This window comes from Entelurus aequoreus, linkage group LG10 (assembly GCF_033978785.1).
Source record: "Entelurus aequoreus isolate RoL-2023_Sb linkage group LG10, RoL_Eaeq_v1.1, whole genome shotgun sequence".
NCBI lineage: Eukaryota > Metazoa > Chordata > Actinopteri > Syngnathiformes > Syngnathidae > Entelurus > Entelurus aequoreus.
Genome location: NC_084740.1, coordinates 26255573 through 26280135, shown reverse-complemented (window position 1 = coordinate 26280135; position 24563 = coordinate 26255573). Strand labels below are relative to the sequence as shown.

General features: G+C 38.1%; 1 protein-coding gene across 5 annotated transcripts in view; it reads left to right on the top strand.

Annotated features, from left to right (window-relative positions):
• robo2 (roundabout, axon guidance receptor, homolog 2 (Drosophila)) overlaps positions 1-24563 on the top strand; it is an 833901-nt gene that overhangs the window by 395046 nt on the left and 414292 nt on the right. For all 5 annotated transcript variants that reach the window (XM_062060421.1, XM_062060420.1, XM_062060422.1 and 2 more), the window contains exon 2: positions 15769-16095. In XM_062060421.1, coding sequence (XP_061916405.1) covers positions 15769-16095 — 327 coding nt within the window. The remainder of the gene's footprint in view (positions 1-15768; positions 16096-24563) is intronic.

Genomic DNA, 24563 nt, shown 5'->3' with positions numbered 1-24563 from the left:
GGTTAGTTAGTCGAAATAAGTGCTCAACTTCAGCCTAAACCCTTTCGGTCTGTAAAATTGTCAATTCATGGATGTAAAACTGTTTGTTTATTTTGTTGACCACTGACCAAAGAAATAATAATATAATTAACTAACTAAATAAACTAATATGACTTTACTTTTTTGTTGACTTTAGTGATTATTAATTGGGCATATTAGCACTGTGTTAATTAAAAAGTAGCAACCATGGTGACATCCCAAACTTCTAGTAGACGTAGACTTTTTTCACTTATTCGATCCACATCTGTTTCACCGTCACAAGCACCGGAATTTGCATGCACTTTGCGCGGCCCATTAATCTATTTTTTTCGATTATGATATTTTTATGATTGTGTTAAACCATAACCGAAATGGAAAAAGGATTAATTGTCCAGCCCTAACTTGCTTGTTTGTTCGATTCATTGTTAAAGGAACAACAAGCCGAAGCAGAATGTCCTGTTACAAATTCAGATTTGACTAAATTTAAAGTATTTAGCCATAAAAATCCCATATAAGCTATACTTACATCAAAGTTTATTCATATAGCCCTTAATCACAAGTGTCTCAAAGGGCTGCATAAGCCACAACGACATCCTCGGCTCAGATCTCACATCAGGGCAAGAAAAAACTCAACCCAATGGGATACAATTGGCGACCGGTGCAATGGGTCGAGTGCATCTAGTTAATAGTGTGAGAGTCCAGTCCATAGTGGGGCCAGCCGGAGATCATCTTGAGTGGAGACAAGTCAGTCAGACATCCCCAACTGATGCACAAATGAGTGGTCCACACCGGGTCCCGACTTTGAACAGCTAGCGTTTAATCTGTGGTCACCTAATAACCTCTCCATGCAGGAGAGGGGGGCAGAGCAGAAAAGAGATGGCGGATCAACTGGTCTAAAAGGGGGGTCTATTTAAAGGCTAGACTAGAGTATACAAATTAGTTTTAAGATGGGACCTAAATGCTTCTACTGAGGTAGCACGTCTAACTGTTACCGGGAGGGCATTCCAGAGTACTGGAGCCCGAATAGAAAACGCTCTATAGCAGGGGTCACCAACCTTTGTGAAACCAAGAGCTACTTCTTGGGTACTGATTAATGTGAAGGGCTACCAATTTGATACACACTTAAGTAAATTGCCTGAAATAGCCAATTTGCTCAATTTACCTTTAACTCTATGTTATTATTAATCATTAATGATATTTATCTTTGTGGAAACACGGATCATCTTAATGATTTCTCACAATAAATATATATAGAAACAGATAAATATCAATATGCAACACTTGTTTTTAATATTTTCTCTAAGTGCACATTTTTCAAATTGAACATTTTCAAATGATCACTTCTAAGACAGTCTTGTGAAATCACAAGATCCCATTTTAACTAGCTAGCCACTAACATTTTTTTAACAAATCATGAATTACTTTGCACCATGTTTGTACAAATAATAACTCATGTAAAATACAAAAGTCAACTCTCAAATTTTTAAATAAATCATGTCACACTTTGAACTGGACACCAAATATGTTATCTGTTTCTTTGTCAGTGAAGACAGTCTTTAAAATATTTTCTTGGATTTTCAAATTCTATTTGAGTTTTGTCTCTCTTACAATTAAAAATGTCAAGCAAAGCGAGACCAGCTTGCTAGTAAATAAATACAATTTAAAAAATAGAGGCAGCTCACTAGTAAGTGCTGCTATTTGAGCTATTTTTAGAACAGTCCAGCGGGCTACTCATCTGGTCCTTACGGGCTACCTGGTGCCCGCGGGCACCGCGTTGGTGACCCCTGCTCTATAGCCTGCAGACTTTTTTGGGGCTCTGGGAATCACTAATAAGCCGTAGTTCTTAGAACGCAGTTTTCTGGCCGGGGCATATGGAACAATACAATTAGCAATAGTCAAAAGTCTAGAAGCCGCATTTTCTACCAACTGTAATCTTTTAATGCTAGACATAGGGAGGCCCGAAAATAGCACGTTTCAGTAATGGAGACGAGATGTAACGAACGCATTAATAATGATCTCATAATACTGGTGGAGAAAATGGGACAAATTTTTGCGATATTACGGAGATGAAAGAAGACTGTTTTACTTCCCTCCTCTTGATCACACATTCTGCTCTGTAGGTCAAATCATACCGATGAGATAACATCAAGCTTGAATTTCGATCAGACCGAAACGCAAGCACTGCGAGTATGGCAGAAAAAAAAAAAAAAACACGTTGATATTGTCTTCCCCACACGTATCTACTTAAATAAATTCCAGACGTATCGAGAGAAGAGGGCAAAAAAAGGCATGCAGAGTCAATACCACCCTGGCACTCTACAGGCCAGAAATACACGCAATTCTATCTGCGAGTGCAGGAAGCAACCAGCGTAGCTTCTAGAATTACCCCCTGTGTTTGCGCTCACAGTATAGATCTTTTTGAGGAGAAGACGGGTAGCAGGGAGTGGGGGGTAGTATGCAGCAGAGGTGGGACCAAGTCATTGCTTTGCAAGTCACAAGTAAGTCTCAAGTCTTTGCCCTCAAGTCTCGAGTCAAGTCCCGAGTCAAGTCCTAAGTCAAGACTGGAAAGTCTCAAGTCAAGTCACAAGTCCTGCATTTTGAGTTTCGAGTCATTTCAAGTCCTTTTGACCACAGACTAGTATATTTACACAGATTGTGTATGCTTTTAAACCGCTGTATTTATTTATTAAAACAAGTGCATTTGAAATAGCAGGAAAGAAAATAGTACTGACATTGCAATTCATAATAGCACTATTAACCAGTCATTTTAATAGTTTAAACAATTTTAAACATTTAACTCATTCCTTTACAGAATAAACACATTTGCAAAAACAAGTGCAACTGTACTTATTTGTACAAAAGTGTTAACATTGTATTTCCATGGCATATTGCATTGTAACTAGTTCTACATCAGTTTCTATTCTGTTCTTACCTTATCTCATTGATCTCATCTCATACTGTATGTGTGTTGATGTGTGCGTACACATGAAAAACATAACAAATACATGAACATAACAATGAACAGAGTTGTACTTTTTAGATGTCAGGGCCCTATGCAATATGTACACATATTCTTAATATAGTATACATTTTAACTGACCTTTATTTGACTAGGTTTGTCTTTTTGTAGGTGGCTAAAATACGCGGTGCTGCTGACCGCCGTCTAACGTTATGTTACTGTGTGTGATACATTGACTAACGTAACGTTAAATGTAGGTACCTCATGCAACCCTGCTTAAAAAATCACTTGACAAAAAGTATGAATAAGGTAGCAAACTGCAGTGGACGCAACATATTGCCGTGTTTGAAATGACGTTATAACCATAAACATCTTATAAGTAGACGCAATATTGGTTGCTGTGACGCGAGCAATTTGCATCTTGAAGTGGTGATGAGGAGCCGGCGAGCAGCCTAAACTGACAGTTGACAGGTAGAAAGCTGGTGTTCAGCGTTTTCCTGCTCAAATGAGCGGACTGTTGAAAATAGGAATCGGGGGATTACTTTTCACAAGTAAGATTTAACATTAATGTACTATTGGTTGTATTTTATGAAAATAACATTACCACAGAGTTGAGAAGGAGCAAAGATCTTCAATATTTGTATGTGAAAATCACAAATAAATCTTCTGGGGGAGGATGACGCCCCTACAGGGGTTTACAAACTTTCAGCCCCACCTAAAACAAAATTCACCAGCCGCCATTGATTGTGATGCATTCTCATTTTAGGCAAAATATAAGACAATACTTTTTTAACAGTATAATTGTAACCAGGAATAAGTCTTCAAGTAACAATATTCAAATACTGACATTGTTGGGTAAAACAGAATTTGGTTTTATTCTGAATCCAGTGAAAAAGATTGGTGGTTTCAGCTGATATAAAGACTTTCAGGTGTTTATATATGTTTAAGTATTTGGCAGACGCTTTTATCCAAAGCGACATACATAAAAAATACATATATAACAATCACTGTAAACATGATCATTTAAGGGAAGAATGTAATACAAAATATCAATACAAAGTGTCATGACAGAATAAACTCTCTGCTGCTGCAGCAACAGAGATACGGTCTATAAGATATATAGATATCTAATGTATTCATACATTGTTTATGTAGCATAGTAATGTAATCATATTGTTTCTTCAATTTAAAAATAGCTGACCGTTTTTTCCCCCTTCTCTGGGATTATATTCCCAGTTTTAATCTCGGACGTCTGGTCACTTATAGCGTATAAGAATATTCTATCACTGTTAAGCAAACTATGAATAATAAAACATGTGTCTGTTATCATAGCTACACGTATGACAAAAAAGCGCGTGAAAATGAGTGGTATTCAGTGAGGTAAAATTAATTAAATGCGCTGACAGTTCATTGCTCCTGCCAAATGAATTGCACTGAGTGGAGCGGATCACCACTCCAAGATGGCGGCCCCGCGTCTCGTCTGCGCCAGTAGGCAGTAGTGCTCGATGCTGTGTACCCTTATAAGATGTCTATGGTTATGAACTTATGACGTTAGCAGTGAGTTTACAGCCTCACTGATTTAACTACACAGCAAATAAAAGCCATGTTATTTAGCCGATAAACGTTATCTTACATTCAAAACTTACCCTTCTTTGTGCAACTTCAAATGTCGAACGAAGTTGGAAGTTGTTGCGTCTCCGTCTGTAATATTCGAACTGCGTGATTTGCATACGGCAATTCGTTGACCAAGTCGTAGTTTTTATACCCGAACGAAACCAACTTTGGTATAAATCTCTCTCACTGGCGCGTTGTGTGACAACTCTTGTTCATTGGTTGTCCTGCAATTTGATTGGCTGGATGCTGTGTGATGAAAACAATGTAGATCTAATTTGATTGGCTGTTGTACTGAGAGCACACACGCTGACACGCAGCACACACGCTGATAGACAGACACGTACAAAATGAAAGCTACGGAGCGCTCCCAAATAACTTTTTAAGCTTTAGGTTTTGGGGAAAGTAGCAAGTCATGTCAAGTCAAAAGGCTCAAGTCCAAGTGAAATCACAAGTCATTGATGTTAAAGTCTAAGTCGAGTTGCAAGTCTCTTTACATTTTGTCAAGTCGAGTCCAAAGTCATCAAATTCATGACTCGAGTCTGACTCGAGTCCAAGTCATGTGACTCGAGTCCACACCTCTGGTATGCAGAGCGGTCAAGTAGGACATAGCCCATCGAGGGAGCTCACGGTCTCAGCCAGTGATGGACTACCGCAAGTTATCTTCGCCCGCGATCTGAATATCGGCCAGTTCATGTACCGCCTGACAGAAAAGACGGAAGATGGATCTCAGGTGCGCAACTAGACCCGTTCAAGCGTCATGGCGGCAAACCCGGCGCCGAGTCATGCATGGCCAAGAACATCATTCTATCACCATCGCCACTTCCCCTGTGATGACATGAGGGAGTCTGTCACCCTCACGGCGATGCGAGTGTGTGGCAGAGGAGTGAACCAGACAGACCGATATTGGAATATGGCAGAGTGTGCAGCTGGCATCTTTTTGTACAGTAGGGAAGGGATTCCTACGGCCCCAATCCTGGGTGGATCTCGCGCGAGAGGAAGGTTTAAGGTTACTTATTTCCCAATGCAGGAAATGATTGAAAGAGCCACTCTACATAGCACCTGACACTGTGGTTGAAGTTAGAAATAGCACAAAACATATTTTAAGATATTTAAGACTAAAGTTCAATTCGTCACGTTTCATGTGTCGGGTAAACCACGACAAATGGGGCCATATGAATCCCCTTATTAATGTATGTAGTTCATGTACAATCTTTGATGTTTTTTTTGCTCTTTGCCTGCCATTTCAGCATCCTCTTGACCCATACTTTAAGTACTGTACTTTATTTTGCTGACTGTACTTTTTTTATGCCATGTTTACTGTACACAGTAATCAATAGAGATGGGAATCTTACAACAACTCACGATTCAATTCGATCCTAATTCCTGGGATGACAATTTGATTGAGAATCAATTTTTGATTCAAACCAATTCTCGCAATAAATTATTTGGTATACAAATTATAATAAATACTTTTTAAAACAGGTTACAAAAGCTCGTAAGTGCTATTGCATAACGTATACTTGCAGAGAGTAAATACAGAGATGGCCTTTAAAACTTATTTTTAAATGTTTTATATTCCTAAAAAACTAACAAAAATAAATATACCATTTTAGAAAATATGTATTTTTTAATTGATTTTTTTTAAATATTAAAAAGGAGATTTGAACTTGAAATTATTGAAAATAAATACAAATCAAAAAATTGATTGACTATTGCTAAAAATCACGCTTCAGTACAAACTACGAGTTTAAGGTCACTTAAACACAAACCATAAACTTTACACAAATGTTATTATTTTTAGAAACATTGTAAAACTACAAGCAAGTAATTATCCCCAAAAATTAAATTATTACTGAAAAAGATGTATAAGATAGATATACAATTATGCAGACAAGTGCAACACTAACTGTTAGAACAGTGTAAATGATTATTGTATTTTTAGTGTATTTGTTACCTATAATGTAGCATTACCAGTTCTACCTTATAGCGCCTTTCATGATAGCTATGCAACAATGCCGACACACCGCTTACATCTTATTCCTCTTATCTTCATTTGTTTACGTATTTTACCAAGAAGGAAAAGTATTTCCATACAGGAAAATGCTTTTCAAGCTCTGGCTTCTCCTTGGCAACTTGACAACCTACGACTCCCACCAACGAAAGGCTGGGGTGCACTTGTCGAAGAGTTACCAAGTGTACAATATTAGAATTTGGTAGGCATTTGTGGCTTGTGCAGCCCTTTGAGACATTCGTGATTTAGGGCTGCACAATCAAACTTTGATTGATTGATTGATTTAACGATGTACTAGAACCGGTTAAATAAATTAATTTGGTTAAAAAACAGTAATCAATCAATGAATTAATTAATGTAACCAATAAACATTGACTAAATCCGGACTGCATGGACCTTTAAATATGATAGTTTCAGCACGGTGCACATGAGAGCATTTGCATCATTGCACACATGTTAAAAGTGCAATTTCAATCTTGATGATATCCATTTATTTATTTTTTGTCCTGTCCAGTTATACGGCAAATCATATTGTTGATGTAGATGCCCATATCGGCTGTACACATTTACTTTACAAAAGAGAAGTGTGGGATACTTCTCTTGTTGCCTTATTTGTATTTGAATTTATTAAATGTATTTATATTATTATTTGGTGCAGCTAGGCCGGAGCAGGAGGGGATAGAAAGAGAAAAAAAGGAAGACACAGGGGGAAATTGTGGGGCCAAGAAAAGGATAAGACAGAGAGACAACAACAACAACAACAACAACAACAGAACAGCATTAGAGAATAGGATATGTACAAATATGATGGTAAAAGTGATTGCAAAGAAGCAGTTAGTGAAATAAATATTAATAATACAGAAATGACAATGAGCATTATTACACTACAAATGGAGCAATACAAATACCAATAGAAATAGCACTATTGATAATGAATAATAACAATAATTACCTCTATTATGAACAATACAATTGTTTCAAATGCAACAATACATATATGTAATGATACCTTGAAAAACAAAAGAAAGCAGACAAATGGAGGGGAAGAAAGATAAGCCAACCGTATTAACCTTGTAGATTGTTATAGTAACAATAGGTTAAGCTTTGTCAGTGTGCGATGTGTTACCCAGTTGGCAACAACATTAATATATGTTTGATGAAACATGATTATATGCACTCCCTGGACTATAAAGACAATATAACATACATCCATAAACGTGGATGCATATGCAAAAGTGCAATATATTTATCCGTACAGTAAATCTATTTATATCTGCACCTCATTGCTCTTTCATCCTGCACAACAACGAGCTAATGCAACAACATTTCGTTCTTATCTGTACTGTAAAGTTCAAATTTGAATGACAATAAATGTAAGTCTCAGTCTGAGTGTATGTATGCATATGTGCTTGCATATGTACAGTATGTGTATATGTAATGATATCCATAAATAAAAAAAAACAAGAATGAAGGTTATGGCAAGCAGAAAAATCTTTATTTCAACTATTTCCCCTAAAATACTCATTGAGGTTCTAAAGTGTGTTTTATCCGATTACTCGATTAATCCAACAAACTAATTGATAGATGACTCGATCCCTAAAATAACCGATAGCTGCAGCCCTACTTTGTACCGTTCCGAATACTGTTACACATCGCATTTTATTGGTCACCTGTGATCAGCATGTTGGCGGAATAACAAATCTCTCTTTGGGGAGCCATTCCTTTTTTTATGCCCTGCCTGAGACCAGCCCTCCTATTGATTCGGTTGGTGGGCTGAAATTTCTCTTGGGAGCTAATGAAAATAATTAGAAAGAGATCATGAAAAGCCCGACCTTCTGTTTGCACACATGAATAAAAATGTGATGGTGATAAGAAAGACCACTTGTGTCTCTCTGTGTGTGTGTGTGTGGTCAGTGGAACACTTGTTTGTATATTTACCTGCCACCCTTTTAGGACCGCTAACTCGTTTGTTGGGACAACGCCGTTTGTTGGATTTGTGGGAAAATAACAACAGAATCCGGCGAAGCTGACATAAGTAGTCTGAAAGGCAAAGGTAGCTTCTGCTTCAGTAATCCTCCCTCTGGTTTCATTATCTGTCTGCTTGTCTCCTGGCTCCTGTTTGCCTGCAGGAGCGTTGGATGACTGCACAGCGCTGCTGAAACTATCGCAACCGTCGGTGGTGGTGGTGTAGCGAGGGGGGGACGGCAGTATTTTGATTAGAGCGTGTGCCTTGAGACCTGGTGAAGTGCACTCGCCTGGACTCTGAGAGCACTTGATTACACAGCACCGGTGAGCACATTAAAAGAGCGACAAAAAGACTTTTTAATGTTACGATAGCTGGACGGGGAGATAAGAGTTTTGTTTAATGACCTGAGAAGCACTTTAGGACCGTGGTTCTCAAACTTTTGTCACCAAGTACCACCTCAGAAAACACCCGGCTCTCCGAACACCACCATAATGACCAACATTAAAATAAAGTGGCCTAAATATTCATTAAAACTAGGCAGAGGTTTTATTCAACATGCATATCTTTATTATTTGCCATTGTAACATTACACACAATTTGGACGGTAACACTGTGTTTGAATATTTAATTAAGTGATTATTTGGTGTACCACGAGATGGAGCGTGCATACCACCAGTTTGACAATCGCTGCTTTAGGACATTACCAATTCTTGGGACACACTCAAACAGGCTGGGATTAATTATATTTACAAAGCTTGGACCAAGTTTTGGACTACTACTGCTACTTAGGAATGTAACGCGGTAGAAAAGCTGGCAGTTAGTGTCAACGCTTCAAATGTTAATTATCGTAAAAACGGGGTTGATAGGTCTCATATGTTCACAAAGACTATTCCAGATTTTGGGAGCGTACAACTGAAACAAAGCCTCACCATGTTTGGTCATGACTGGCCTGACATGGTTCATGCGGTTTGTAAATACTTAATAATAATAATAATGAATTTGATTTATGTAGCGCTTTTCTATCAGCTAGGTCAGGGGTCGCCAAACTTTTTGACTCGGGGGCAGCATTGGGTTAAAAAAACTTGGCCGGGGCTGGGCTGTGTATATGTACTGTGTATATATATGTGTATGTATATATATATATATATATATATATATATATATATATATATATATATATATATATATATATATATATATATATATATATACATACATACACATATATATACATACTCATATTTATGTTAAAAAAACTTGGCCGGGGCTGGGCTGTGTATATGTACTGTGTATATATATGTGTATGTATATATATATATATATATATATATATATATATATATATATATATATATATATATATATACATACATACACATATATATACATACTCATATATATATATATATATATATATATATATATATATATATATATATATATATATATATATATACATACACATATATATACACAGTACATATACACAGCCCAGCCCCGGCCAAGTTTTTTTAACCTAATGCTGCCCCCGAGTCAAAAAGTTTGGCGACCCCTGATCTAGTTGATAGAAAAGCGCTACTTAAATCAAATTCATTATTATTATTATTAAGTATTTTCAAACTGCATGAACCATGTCAGGCCAGTCATGACCAAACATGGTGAGGCTTTGTTTCAGTTGTATATGTATATATGTGTGTATATATATATATATATATATATATATGTGTGTGTGTGTGTGTGTGTGTGTGTGTGTGTGTGTGTGTGTGTGTGTGTGTGTGTGTGTGTGTGTGTGTGTGTGTGTGTGTGTATATATGTGTATGTATATATATATTCCGAGCGCACTAATTGACTGAAAGTGCGCACTTGCCGCGTGCTCGCCCAACACTGAGGCGCGATGATGTCACCTTATCGATGGAGAAAATGCATCTTTACACAATATGATTTGCCTGAGCGGCTAAGAGACCCCGAGAGTAACAAGTGGTATTAAATGTACTAAAAAGGACAGATTAAAAAAATAAAAAATAAAAAAAACCTTTTATTTATTTATTTATTTATTTTTTACTGGGGACTTACCTTGGGCCGGATTTTGTAACAAGAGTAACAAGCGATAGAAAATGTATTAGAAAGGACAGAATAAAAATAATACTAAAAAAATATATATTTATTTTTTATTTTTTAACTTGGGAGTTTCCGCGGGCCGGATTTTGGACGCGGGCCGTATACGGGCCGCAGTTTGGGGACCCCTAAACTAGATACTCAAAGCACTCATAGAGAAGTGAGAACCCATCATTCATTCACTCCACATTCCCAATTGGTGGTGGTAAGCTACATTTTGTATTCACAGCTGCCCTGGGGTAGACTGACGGAAGCGTGGCTCTCCCTCCCATCACCACCTATCATTCATTCACCAGTGTGAGCGGCACTGGGGGCAAGGGTGAAGTGTCTTTACCCAAGGACACAACGGCACTTGTACTTGTACACAACAAATATTTCCTGGTTCCCGCCAAGACTCGAGCAGCAGCATTTTGGATGCACTGCAGCTGCTTTTAGAGTAATAAAGGTTAGGTTTAATGATGGCAACAGTTGATTTCAGAGTCAGGTTACATGGTTTTATTGTCTGCATTCTACTAAAACCAGTGGTTAACTTCTTGTTAAACTTGTGTGCATGTCCGCTGCCCAGTGCACAAACACAAAAAAGATTGAGAACGGAAGCAATTAAAATGGTGTTTGCTATATCCCAGTGTTGAACTAGTGAGTAAAATCCAAACACCGCTTTCGTAATGCTCCAATGAGGTCTGTGTTCTCCACAAGGTTCTCCATGTCCACTTTTTGTCCCCTTTGCCAGTTGGCGCCTCCTCGGTTTCCCCTACCTAATGGCGTTAGGATTGAATCATCCTCTGCGGGAGCAGGATATCACCCCTTCTCCCCCCTCCAAGTTCTGTCTGTGGGCCCATTTAGCAAGATACCGGGCCTGATCGCCAATCAATGGCAGGGAAATGGGAGGAATTAGCACAAATTAGGCAGAAGGGGAGTACAGGCTACCTTCTGTTCACGGGTCAATGCCGCTGTTTAATGCCAGAGCCCATTTTTAAAACAAAATTTCACCTCACTAGTATCCTAAATCTAATGGTGTCTGTCCCTCAGTGGACCCAAACCAGCGTCCCTTGATTACATTGTGAATGTGCACTGGAGCAGCTTCTCCTTGGCCCAGAGACTCATGGACAGAAAAGATTGTTGGCGAGTACAGCTTGTCCCTGCGCGCTTCCCCAGGGAGATTTAAGTGGATGGGGTAGTGGCACATGTGCATACCCAGCCAAACAAAGCACTGGCCGTCCCTTCCCTTGCCTTGCCTCCATTCTGAGATTAGCCCCTACGTAGGCACAATGGTGCGCATCCTATTAGCACAGTGCGGCGCCTCGGGGAAGGGCTCCGTCATCAACCCCGGCTCAATGACACGCACAGATGCAACAACTAATTTCAAAGACTCCGACTGGATCCGACTATTGCATGAGTTTGAAGCCTCGACTCTTGGGTTGTTTGATGGCGCACCCAGCTCTTTGATTGTTGCATGGCTCCCAGGGCATCCGGGATTTACACGTATGCCTTACAGCGTTTACAGGAAGCGGACACACTCACACACACATGCGGCACTCAAGACTTGGGGAGCATTATCTTAGCTGCCAGACTCCCAGAGCTCACCCACTGCCAGCCCCAATAAAAATGGGACTAGGGCAAGGTTCGCAGCCCCCGGGGGGATTAGCGTTTGACACGGGACGAGACCCCGGCATAAATATTCACATCACACACAGATCTCCACAACGGTGGACTCAACAGTTTTTTACTTGTTTGCGCCCCTCGTGAAATATATAATTTCTTTTGTGTATAGTAGCCAATGCGGGCTAGTTTTTTTTATGCCTATGTTCACTGGTCACCCTTGGGTCCAATTAACCACAAGCTTGCGCTTGTACCGTGGACCAGAGCAGATGGTTGCTTTTTGTCTGGGTTCAAATAGTGATTAAAGGGTCTGCTATGGGTTTTATACCATATTTGTCCAACCCAAGGCAAAGTGATAGTTTTGTTAGTAAGCCAACCGCAAAAACAGGCATTTGTTGAAGAAGCATCTAGCAACATGTCGGCAAATATCCTTAATTAAGAGTAGTTTTTTTTTTGTTCTTTGTAATGGTCATGGTTTAGCTTATTTGGAACACTCTTAACAGAGTTAAGATGTTTACACATAGTTCCTCAAGTCCGAAAAGGAGTAGGAAGAAGCAGATCTTAGTTAATCCATACTTCCTGACCATGTGTAATAAGAAGAGAAAATAATACGTACGAGCATGTGATGGTAGGGTTAATAAAGTAGGTGGATAGCTTTTTCTGTAAAATTAAGAAGAAATTGAATATAAGAGTGCAATTAACAAACAATAAACAATGTGTAATAGACACACATACATAAAGAAATCAATTGGGAATAAATACAGGAGTAAAAAAACTGACAACATTGGGTATTAAGTATGTAAATACAGAATATACAGACTAGTACGTCTCGCTTAAACATTGCAAGTGAGTAAACGAATACAGGGTATTCAGGGTATATCAGACCCTGTGGTATTCGCAATAAAACGATAAATGAAGTCAGCAATATATTGTATCAGACATTTTGGTATTTATTTAACAATAGTCAATGAATTAATGAAGCAATACATTGTATCAGACACTTGTATTTATTAAACGATAAATGAATGGATTCAGAAATAAATGATATCAGACACTGTGGTATGCATTAAAATACAAAATATTTACATCAGACATTGTGGTATTCATAAAACATATAGATAAAGGAATTCAGGCTTAAATCATATCAGACACTATGCACTAAACATGATTACATTAATGGATTCAGAAATAAATGATATCAGACACTATGCAATAAGCAATGATTCATACATTAATTTAGTGATGCATTATATCAGAAACTATGGTACTATGGTGATTAGTTACATAGCTAAATTAAAGACACTATAGGATAAATGTGACACTCACTGTTGACAAGAATTAACCTTTCCACTTACCTCAACTCTTTTTTTATTTTTTTTACTTTTTATTTTATTTTTTTTATTTATTTCAGTGGTTGTGATCTTTTTTCTGCTTGTGGTGAAGAGGAAGGCAGTACTTTGCTACCCACTGTGACTGAAATGTAGGACGGGGGGTTTATTCTTATTTTATTTTTATTTAATTCTTTGTATTTTTTTTTGGGGGGGGGGGGGTCTGTTTTCTCAATACCTGTATTATGATTTCTCTATCAAATGAATAAATACATATACATTAAAAAAAAGAAACTATGGTACAGTATTCATTAGGAAATATAAGTGAATGTATTCAAGAATAAAGGATATCAAGCACTATGGAGGCGGTATGGTTTGGCTAGAGTGGCCGTGCCAGCAACTTGAGGATTCCAGGTTCGATGCTCGCTTCCGCCATCCTAGTCACTGTCGTTGTCCTTGGGCAAGACGCTCCCAGTGCCACCCACACTGGTTTAAATGTAACTTAGATATTGGGTTTCACTATGTAAAAGCACTTAGAGTCACTAGAGAAAAGCGCTATATAATTCACTTCACTTCATTTCATTATGCACTAAACTAATAGATTAATGGATTTAGGAATAATTGATATCAGACACAACACACTAAACAAAAGTAAATGAATGGATTCAGGATTAAATGATATCAGACACTTGTTTTCAGCAATCTGCTTAGTCCGTGTACCGGTACTTTGTGAACTGTATACTTCTTAAACTGATACTATATGTTAGGTACATTGTTTGAGTTCCTTACTTAATCGGTTCCATAGTTTTATTCCACCTATTGACATGCTTAATGTTTCTAATGTTGTGCGTGTATACCAGGGGTCCCCAAACTTTTTGACTCCGGGGCCGCATTGGGGTAAAACAATTTGGCTGGGGGCCGCGCTATATATATATATATATATATATATATATATATATATATATATATATATATATATATATATATATATATATATATATATATATATATATATATATATATATATATATATATATATTATGTGTAAATGTGTGTGTGTGTATATATGTATATGCGTGTGTATATATGTATATGTAAATGTGTATATATGTGTGTGTATATATGTATATGTATATGTCTATGTATATGTATATGTCCATGTGTATATATATATATATGTATATGTGTATATATGTATATATATATATATGTATATGTGTATATATGTGTATATATATATATATATGTATGTGTATATATGTATATATATATATATGTATATGTGTATATATGTGTATATATATATATATGTATATGTGTATATATGTATATGTGTCTATATGTGTGTGTGTATGTATATATATATATATATATATATATATATATATATATATATATATATGTATGTATGTATGTATGTATGTATGTATGTATGTATGTATGTATGTATGTATGTATGTATGTATAAGTATGTATGTATGTATGTATGTATATGTATATATATATATATGTATGTATATATATATATATGTATATATATATATGTGTATATATATATATATGTATATATATATATGTGTATATATATATATGTATGTATGTGTATATATATATATGTATATATATATATTTATGTATGTATGTGTATATATATATATGTATGTATATATATGTATATATATATATATATGTATATATACGGTATATATATATGTATTCATACATATATATTCCTCGCACACTAATTGACTTAAAGAGCGCACTTGCTGCATGTCACGTTATCGATGGTAAAATGCATTTTTAGACAATATGATTTGCCTGAGTGGCTAGGAGACGGTATAAAAAAGACTAGTAAGGACAAATAAAAAAAAATTAAAACATTTTTTAAAAAAATTTTAATTTTTTTTTATTTTTTTATTTTTTTTACACTTGGGACTTCCCGCGGGCCGGATTTTGGACGCTGGGGGGCCGTATCCGGCCCGCGGGCCGTAGTTTGGGGACCCCTGGTGTTTACAGTAAATGTGTTTTAAATAACATTGTTCCCTTAAGGTCGTACTTGGAAAAACTGTAGTACATTATCAGGTCGCTCCAGGACTGTTTCCAGATCTGCTGCTTTGCTTTTTTTAATAAGTATTTGTCTTTCCTCTGCTTCCTCCAGGATCCCGTCTACGCCAGGAGGACTCGCCGCCCCGGATCGCGGAGCACCCCTCTGACCTGATCGTCTCCAAAGGCGAGCCGGCCACCCTCAACTGCAAAGCCGAGGGCCGGCCGAACCCCACGGTGGAGTGGTACAAGGATGGCGAGCGGGTGGAGACGGACAAGGACGACCCTCGCTCTCACCGCATGCTGCTGCCCAGCGGCTCGCTCTTCTTCCTGCGCATCGTGCACGGGCGGCGGAGCAAGCCGGACGAGGGGGCCTACGTGTGCGTCGCCCGCAACTACCTGGGCGAAGCAGTCAGCCGCAACGCCTCGCTGGAAGTAGCATGTGAGTCCAATCTCCTTGTCCTTTCTCGCTTAATTGATTTTGCTCCTTGAAATTGCAGTCAAATGATGGAAACTGGATTTACGTGTGATTATTCTGCTATTTTTAGATAACGGCAGCAGGTCAATGATTGTGTTTGGACCTATGATTGTTAGTTGGTGCATGGAGCTCGTTAAAACACGGGGGTAGTTTTGCAGGCGAGTCACAGAACTGGACATAAATCCCCGCTTGACAGATAGGGGTTCAAAGTTCTAATGGATATTTTACACAGGTTGCCTGGGTTGTGTCTGAAGAAAATCTGATCCCGAGATCAAATTACCTTTGAAGATGAGCTTCGGTTGGGTTTCCAAAGGAGCTTAGGGACCTCGGGCTGAGAGTTCTGCTTGTACTTTCTACTTGATACTTAACTCCTCTACAATGCTGGGTTTTTATCCGCTGCATGTTGGCTGCAAGAGGCGACTCCTTTAAGAACCTCCACCAACATGGAGTACATCTACTGGCGTTGCGGTTATTGTTGCCTTATGATTCGAAGGAAATTGGCTTTTGTGTTGGAGACTATAGCAGGGGGGGTAGTGTCCAGCTTTTGATCTACAGTTGTCCCCCCTGCTCTCCCATGGGCCTTAAATTAAAGATTAAAGTACCAATGATTGTCACACACACACTAGATGTGGTGAAATTTGTCCTCTGCATTTGACCCATCCCCTTGGGGAGCAGTGGGCAGCAGCGGCGCCGCGCCCGGGAATCATTTTGGTGATTTAACCCCCAACTCCAACCCTTTGATGCTGAGTGCCAAGCAGGGAGGTAATGGGTCCCATTTTTATAGTCTTTGGTATGACTCGGCTGGGATTTGAACTCCAACCTACCGATCTCAGGGCGGACACTCTAACCACAGGGCCGGCCCGTGGCATAGGCCGTATAGGCAAATGCTAAGGGCGTCGTCCATCAGGGGGCGCCACGCCAGTGCCACAAATGTTGGAGGAAAAAAAAAAAATAAAATAAAAAAGTTGGTACTATTATTTCTAAATTCATAAAATAATCACACGTTAATTAAAATGCTAAGTAAAGCCTATTTAATAGAAATATTATTTGTTACAACATTACGATGCTCCTCCCCCGGCACGGTGCGCCCCCTCCCTTCCCGTATCATGACTCTTTTTGGACGTCACCACATAAAAAAATCAACACAAGATGTCAAAACGGCCAAAACTGTCAGGTGCCCAGGGAAGAAAAAAGAGAAAAGAGGAGGATAAACGAGAAAAAGACAGAGGTAGCAGGGAGGTAACGTTAGCCTACATGAAATTATTTGTCTGTTACAGAATGTGATAGTAACCTGGCTTTTTAGCATTAAGCTAATGTTACATTACATTAGCAATTGCTAATCAACAAATAGCTAGTTCTGTTTTAACGTCGGGTTAATATTGTGGAGGGGGCTAAATTGTTATGGAAAATAATAATGTAACGTTAGGTAATTACAGTACTCCCTGGTGTACAGTAATTTGTAAGTCATTCTAGTTAATGCAATATTAAAAAGCACAAATAGAGAACTCTGTAGGATCCCCTTTTTTTGTAATATAGTTGTTAAAGTCATACTGGTTTGATATCTTGTTTTGTGCAGTGCCTTATTTATATTGTATTTTTAATTTATTTTATGCAACTTTTTGACACGTTTTATTTTGTGTTTATGTATGTAAAAAATATTGTATTTCATATATTCATTTTTTGTATTCATTTATTTATCCATATTTTTTTTTATCTTGTTAACTATTCTGATTGTTAATATGCTTTCTTTAAGTAAAAAAAAAGGTCAAAGACAAAGCTATTCGGTTTCTTGTGAGTATATACACTTCACTGCCGATGTGGGGGGGCGCCACCTAAAATCCTGCCTAGGGCGCCAGATTGGTTAGGGCCGGGCCTGGCCTTAAAGAAGCCCCCCCCCCCCACCTCAACCCTCTCCCCAGGTGCAAACTGTGCAACAGCAGCTTGATCTATTGATTGCTGGAAGAGTGGCTCTCTGGGTCTAAATGAAAATTCATAAAAAATAGATGGGAGTCAGTCAGTGGATTCCCACCCCCCCATGTGCTTATTCCAGGGGTGTCCAAAGTGCGGCCCGGGGGCCATTTGCGGCCCGCAGCTAATTGTTTACCGGCCCGCCATACATTCTGCAAAAATTGCAAAATTGATAATATTGCAAAAATTTCAAAAAACATTTTAAAAAAAAGTGGAATGAGGTGAAATCTAACAAGAAAAAGTTGCAATGTTGACACAAAGCTGCCATGCAGGCTGTTTTTTTTTCTTTTGTCTTTGTTTATTTTTATTTTTTTTGCCATTGCTAAAAAAATCTGTTAGAATGAATTATTACTTAAAAAATATCACTTTAAAATGTTTTATATGGAAAAAATATTGCATATATTGTGTGGTTGCCATATAAAAACATCAACGTTTTATTTGACAAAAGAGCATAAAACAAACAAAATAATTGTTTACCGGCCCGCCACACATTCTGGAAATACTATTGTAAAAATAAAAAAGAACATTAAAAAAAGTGAAATGAGGTGAAATCTAACGAGAAAAAGTTGCAATGTTGACACAAAAGCTGCCATGCAGGCTGTTTTTTTTTTCTTTTGTCTTTCTTTATTTTTCTTTTTTTGCCATTGCTCAAAAAAAAAATAATGACAAAAAATCCATGTTATAATGAATTATTTTCAGGGCTCCAATTACTTCAAAAATATCACTTTAAAATGTTTTATATGGAAAAAATATTGCATATGTTGTGTGGTTTCTATATAAAAACATCAAAGTTTTGTTTGACAAAAGAGCATAAAACAAACAAAATAATAGTTCAAATGTAAAATCGACAGATATATCTGAAGTTGATCTCGTAATTTAAGTGTTAAAAGTAAAAAAAAAACTAATAAAAATGTATCAGTTTATGTGTGGGGGACCTTTTGGATCCCAAATATATTTAGTAGGATTTTATTTAACTTTTCACTGTGATTACTCAAAAATATTAAAGACTTAAAATCAATGGTGTTCTGCATTATTGATCTTTTAAGGCTCTAATTACTAAATACTGCATATTTCAGTTTTACTATAAAAAACAAAGTTGTCTTTGACAGAAAACATTTTTTTTTTTTACTTTATATCAACCTCAAGTTGATATAGAGATTTACTGTAAGCGTTAAATAAAAAATAATAATAATAATTTTACTCATTTTTAACAGTTTAATGACTGAGACCCTTTATAGTCCCCGGGAGCCCTAAAGGTTAAAAAAAATAAAAAATCCATATATTTTGTTAAGGTTTGAAAATGAAAAATATCAAAATGGCCCCCGCATGCTTACATTTTTCCGGCCCTCAGTGGAAAAAGTTTGGACACCTCTGGCTTATTCTCTCCTCATGCCCCCTTTGTGCTGTTTTTTTTTTTTTCAATTTTATTTAGATTTTTTTTTTTACTAATTAATTTTTAACACTACAAACATCTGCACAATTGAAACACAAACAATATTTCCAATACAATATTCATCTGCAGAAAAAAACTTAAGTACAATAGGAAGAGGATTCATATGGCCCCATTCGGTTTACCTGACACATGAAACATGACGAATTGGGGGGGATGCACTTTAGCCGCCAGACGGCAGTAAAGTGTTAAATATCTTAAAATGAGTTTTGTGGCGATCCCAACTTTGACCACAGCGTTAATTGTTATGTAGAGTGGTGCTTTCCATCGTTTTCAGCAGATTGCATTGGAAAATGATTAAACTCCCCGCCTTCCTTTCGCTGGATACCCACCCTGGAATGGGGCCATTTGAATCCCTCCCCTACTGTAAATAAAGTCCGGGAAAAAAGCAGAAAGAAGCAAAAGTTTGTATTGCCGTGCCCCATCACTCACTTCATCATCAATATATTATATAATCCGCTCATACATGAGAATAGTAAGTATATCAACAGGATACATATGCTACTTAATTATATAGACGCATACTCACAATAATAAACTTACTCATCATTTAATAAATGTAGAAGAAATAACTACACCATTAAGGTATTGTGTTCTCGCGTTGTACCAATAATTTTGTGTTATTTATTTTTTAATTGAATGCTGTTGTTGCTGTTAAAGTTAAATGCAAGCTGAGAGTATTTTATTATTGCTGCTATGTTATGCCAGAACAGTACAAATGAAGAACCTCTGAAGTTGTCTGTTGTTGTTTGTCAGGATGCAGGTTTACCTCCAGTTCAGTTTTACCAAATCGTGGTAAATTAGGTAAATCTTTATTTCTGCAACTGCCATGCATTGATGTTATAGTAAGGTTAGTACACAGTCATAGCCATAAATGCAATAGTAATAATAATTGGCATACACATTTATTTTGGTCTTTCGGTTTTCGGTCGTGGGTGTCCTTGTTTTCGTTTTTGCCAATATTTGATCAACATTTCTAATCGCCAAGTGTAAAATTAATTACTGCATTATTAAATCAATCGATCAACATTAATTCATATAGACCTTAATCACAAGTGCCTCAAAGGGCTGCATAAACCACATTGACATCCCCTGATCTGAAACCCACATCCGGGTAAGGAAAAACTCCAAAAGCCTGTATTTGTCACTTTTTTTAAACATGCAATACAGTTACTTAAAGGTGGAAGTGTCCCGATCTGATATTGATATTTGATATTGGTCCGATATCAGAAAAAAAAAAAAAAATACCGGGTTGCATTAAAAATGTCTGATACGAGCAGTCCTGCAGCATATTTACTTGTGCAAAGATGGACAGATAGTTAAAGGCCTACTGAAATGATTTTTTTTTATTTAAACGGGAATAGCAGATCCATTCTATGTGTCATACTTGATCATTTCGCGATATTGCCATATTTTTGCTGAAAGGATTTAGTAGAGAAAATCGACGATAAAGTTCGCAACTTTTGCTCGCTGATAAAAAAAAGCCTTGCCTGTACCGGAAGTAGCGTGACGTCACAGGAGCTAGTATTCCTCACAATTCCCCGTTGTTTACAATGGAGCGAGAGAGATTCGGACCGAGAAAGTGATGATTACCCCATTAATTTGAGCGAGGATGAAAGATTCGTAGATGAGGAACGTTACAGTGAAGGACTTGAGAGGCAGTGATGGACGTATCTTTTTTCGCTCTGACCGTAACTTAGGTACAAGCTGGCTCATTGGATTCCACACTCTCCTTTTTATATTGTGGATCACGGATTTGTATTTTAAACCACCTCGGATACTATATCCTCTTGAAAATGAGAGTCGAGAACGCGAAATGGACATTCAGTACCTTTTATCTCCACGACAATACATTGGCGAAATGCTTTAGCTACGAGCTAACGTGATAGCATCATGCTTTAACTGCATATAGAAACAAAAGAAATAAACCCCTGACTGGAAGGATAGATAGAAAATCAACAATACTATTAAATCGTGGACATGTAAATACACGGTTAATGCTTTCCAGGCTGGCGAAGGTTAACAATGCTGTGCTAACGACGCCATTGAAGCTAACTTAGCAACCAGACCTCACAGAACTATGTACTCTCTCCTTTTTCTATTGTGAATCACGGATTTGTATTTTAAACCACCTCGGATACTATATCCTCTTGAAAATGAGACTCGAGCACGCGAAATGGACATTTAAAGTGACTTATCTCCAAGACCATACATCGGTGACACACTTAGCTACTGAGCTAGCGCGTAACATCGTTCTCAAATGAAGATAGAAACCCATCAACAGCCGTGCTCACCTGCATTCCAGCGATCAACGGCACGACGAAGGACTTCATCCGTGGGTTTGGCGGCAAGCATCGGCTAGGCGTAGTAAGTAGTCCTTGTTGTGTTGCTGTAAGTATTGTAATGCCCCGCAGTGGAGAAGGAGTCACACAGACGAGGAAGCGCTGCTCAATCGCTTTATTAAAAAGCGGTAACTGGTTGTAGTTCAAAAAGTAACGCACACACATACACGAGCTGCTGTTAGCCAAAACTCACGCTCACACACACAAGTTCTCCGCCAACTCACTCGCGCATGCGCGTTCCCCAAACCCTTAAAGACAGTACACTAATGCAAATATCACAGATATTACAGTATTGTACTTAGCCGCTAAGACACCGATCGATCCCACCTACAACGTTCTTCTTTGCAGTCTCCATTGTTCATTAAACAAATTGCAAAAGATTCACCAACACAGATGTCCAGAATAATGTGGAATTTTGTTGAAGAAAACAAGAGGCTTTTCTATCGGGTCCGATGGGGTCCAACCACTTCCGTTGCTTTTGTGACGTCACGCGCATAAATCATATCCAAAGGAGTTTTTCAACCGGAAGTGTGGCGGGAATTTTAAAATGTCACTTTATAAGTTAACCCGGCCGTATTGGCATGTGTTGCAATGTTAAGATTTCATCATTGATATATAAACTATCAGACTGCGTGGTTGGTAGTAGTGGCTTTCAGTAGGCCTTTAACATCTAAATGTCCTCCAATAAGCACACAAGGTTGGTCTTGTTTTGTATGCATGCCGTGAAGTCATTTACAAAAAGTAAACACGGTAGGCTTTAGGCTACTAGTGTTACGGTTGTACAGGGGAAGAAGACGGCATAGACAACAGGGATGTCGTTTAACTCTGTTTATTTATATATATATGTACATAATATATATCAATAGTAAATAAAATGTGTAAATAATCCAAACTATGTGTGAAAATTAACTGTAGTGTGTTACTAGAAGTGTTGAGCGAGAGGTGGAAGTCCAAGAGGGGCAGGCTGGCTCGGAGGTCCGTGAGAACAGGCAGGAAGTCGGGGGCAATAGCACGGCGTCAAAGTCCGTGTCCAGGCGGGAAGTCGAGATCCAAAAGGGGCAGCCAAGGAACCAGAGGGGAACACAGGGAGACGAGACACGCAGCTCGTAATGCGGGAACGGAGGAAGGCTGCTGGAACGACAAGGAAACACGATACAAATGAACAGGACGGGAAAGGAACACAAAGAGGGAGCAGAGAGCTTGAATGACGGCTTACTGTACGGGAACAGATCGCTACGTTCTGGCCCAGGATAGCAGGTTGCGCTGGCTTAAGAAGGCAGGTCTTCTCATCAGCGACAGGTGCGTTGATTGCTGATGATTAAATGCAGTCGCACAGATGAATGCTCACTGACATGCGCCCGGGCCGTGACAACTAGGAGTTAGCAGCTACACAACAGCTAAGCACACAATAGCATACAAGCTAGACATATGAATAAGTGTTCTAATAAGTGTAATTTTAAAGATGTGTTTTCCAGAAAACTTCTTAAACTGTTCGAATTACCTCTGGGGGTGGTCGAGGTGTTAGTAGTTCCAATGTATAAGATTTGTATTTTATCAGTTCAGAGATGGCCATTTGCTTTTCCAGCTCCTTTTGGGTCTTTCTAGGTTTTGTGGGTGTGTGCTTAGTGGAGGAGGGGTGCTTATTGCTTAATCTCCCTTCTTTAGCTTACTGCGGTGATTATCTTTATCAGGCCCGGACATCCCTCCAGTGATTGTAAAGCTGCAGCTAAATGGCACAAGAAAGAGATGTGTTTAAAACCATAACCGTGTTTTAAAATGGTTTTGCGTTCATGATCAGTACCCTCCTTCCCCCCGCCACCCCCTGGCGTCATCCCCTGCCCGCGTGGAGCACACCTTCGCCCGCATCTCTCAGCTGTTCACGAGTGGCTGAGCAAGGAGCCTGGTGAGATAATTGAATTGCAGCTCTGAAACAGATTGAAGTCGGTGTCCGCCGAGAGGGGTTTTGTCGGCGAGGAACGCTGGACATCACGCTGGGTGCTCCGGCAGTAAAAGGTGGAGGGGGGCCTCGGGGGCGCCTCTCAGAGACACCCCTGTATTATTAATAAAAGCCCGATCGGGGGTGTACGTGTGAGTTCATGTTTGCTTTGAATGTTAGATGTTCTACACACAATGTTGGCAAACGCTGTAGATGGCGATGAACTGCTGGCTATTTTTAATGCAAAAATAATGAATTTTATTTACTAGAGACGATATATGCTTTAAAATGTAATATCGGAAATTATCGGTACCTTTTTTTTTTTTTATCGGTATTGTTTTTTTATTTTTTTTAAATTTTTTATTTTTATTAAATCAACATAAAAAACACAATATACACTTACAATTAGTGCACCAACCCAAAAAACCTCCCTCCCCCATTCACATAAAAGGGTTGTTTCTTTCTGTTATTAATATTTCTGGTTCCTACATTATATATCAATATAGATCAATACAGTCTGCAAGGGATACAGTCCGTAAGCACACGTTTGTGCGTGCTGCTGGTCCACTAATAGTACTAACCTTTAACAGTTAATTTTACTAATTTTCATTAATTACTAGTTTCTATGTAACTGTTTTTATTGTTTTACTTTCTTTTTAATTCAAGAAAATGTTTTTAATTTATTTATCTTATTTTATTTTATTCATTTTTAAAAAAGGACCTTATCTTCACCATA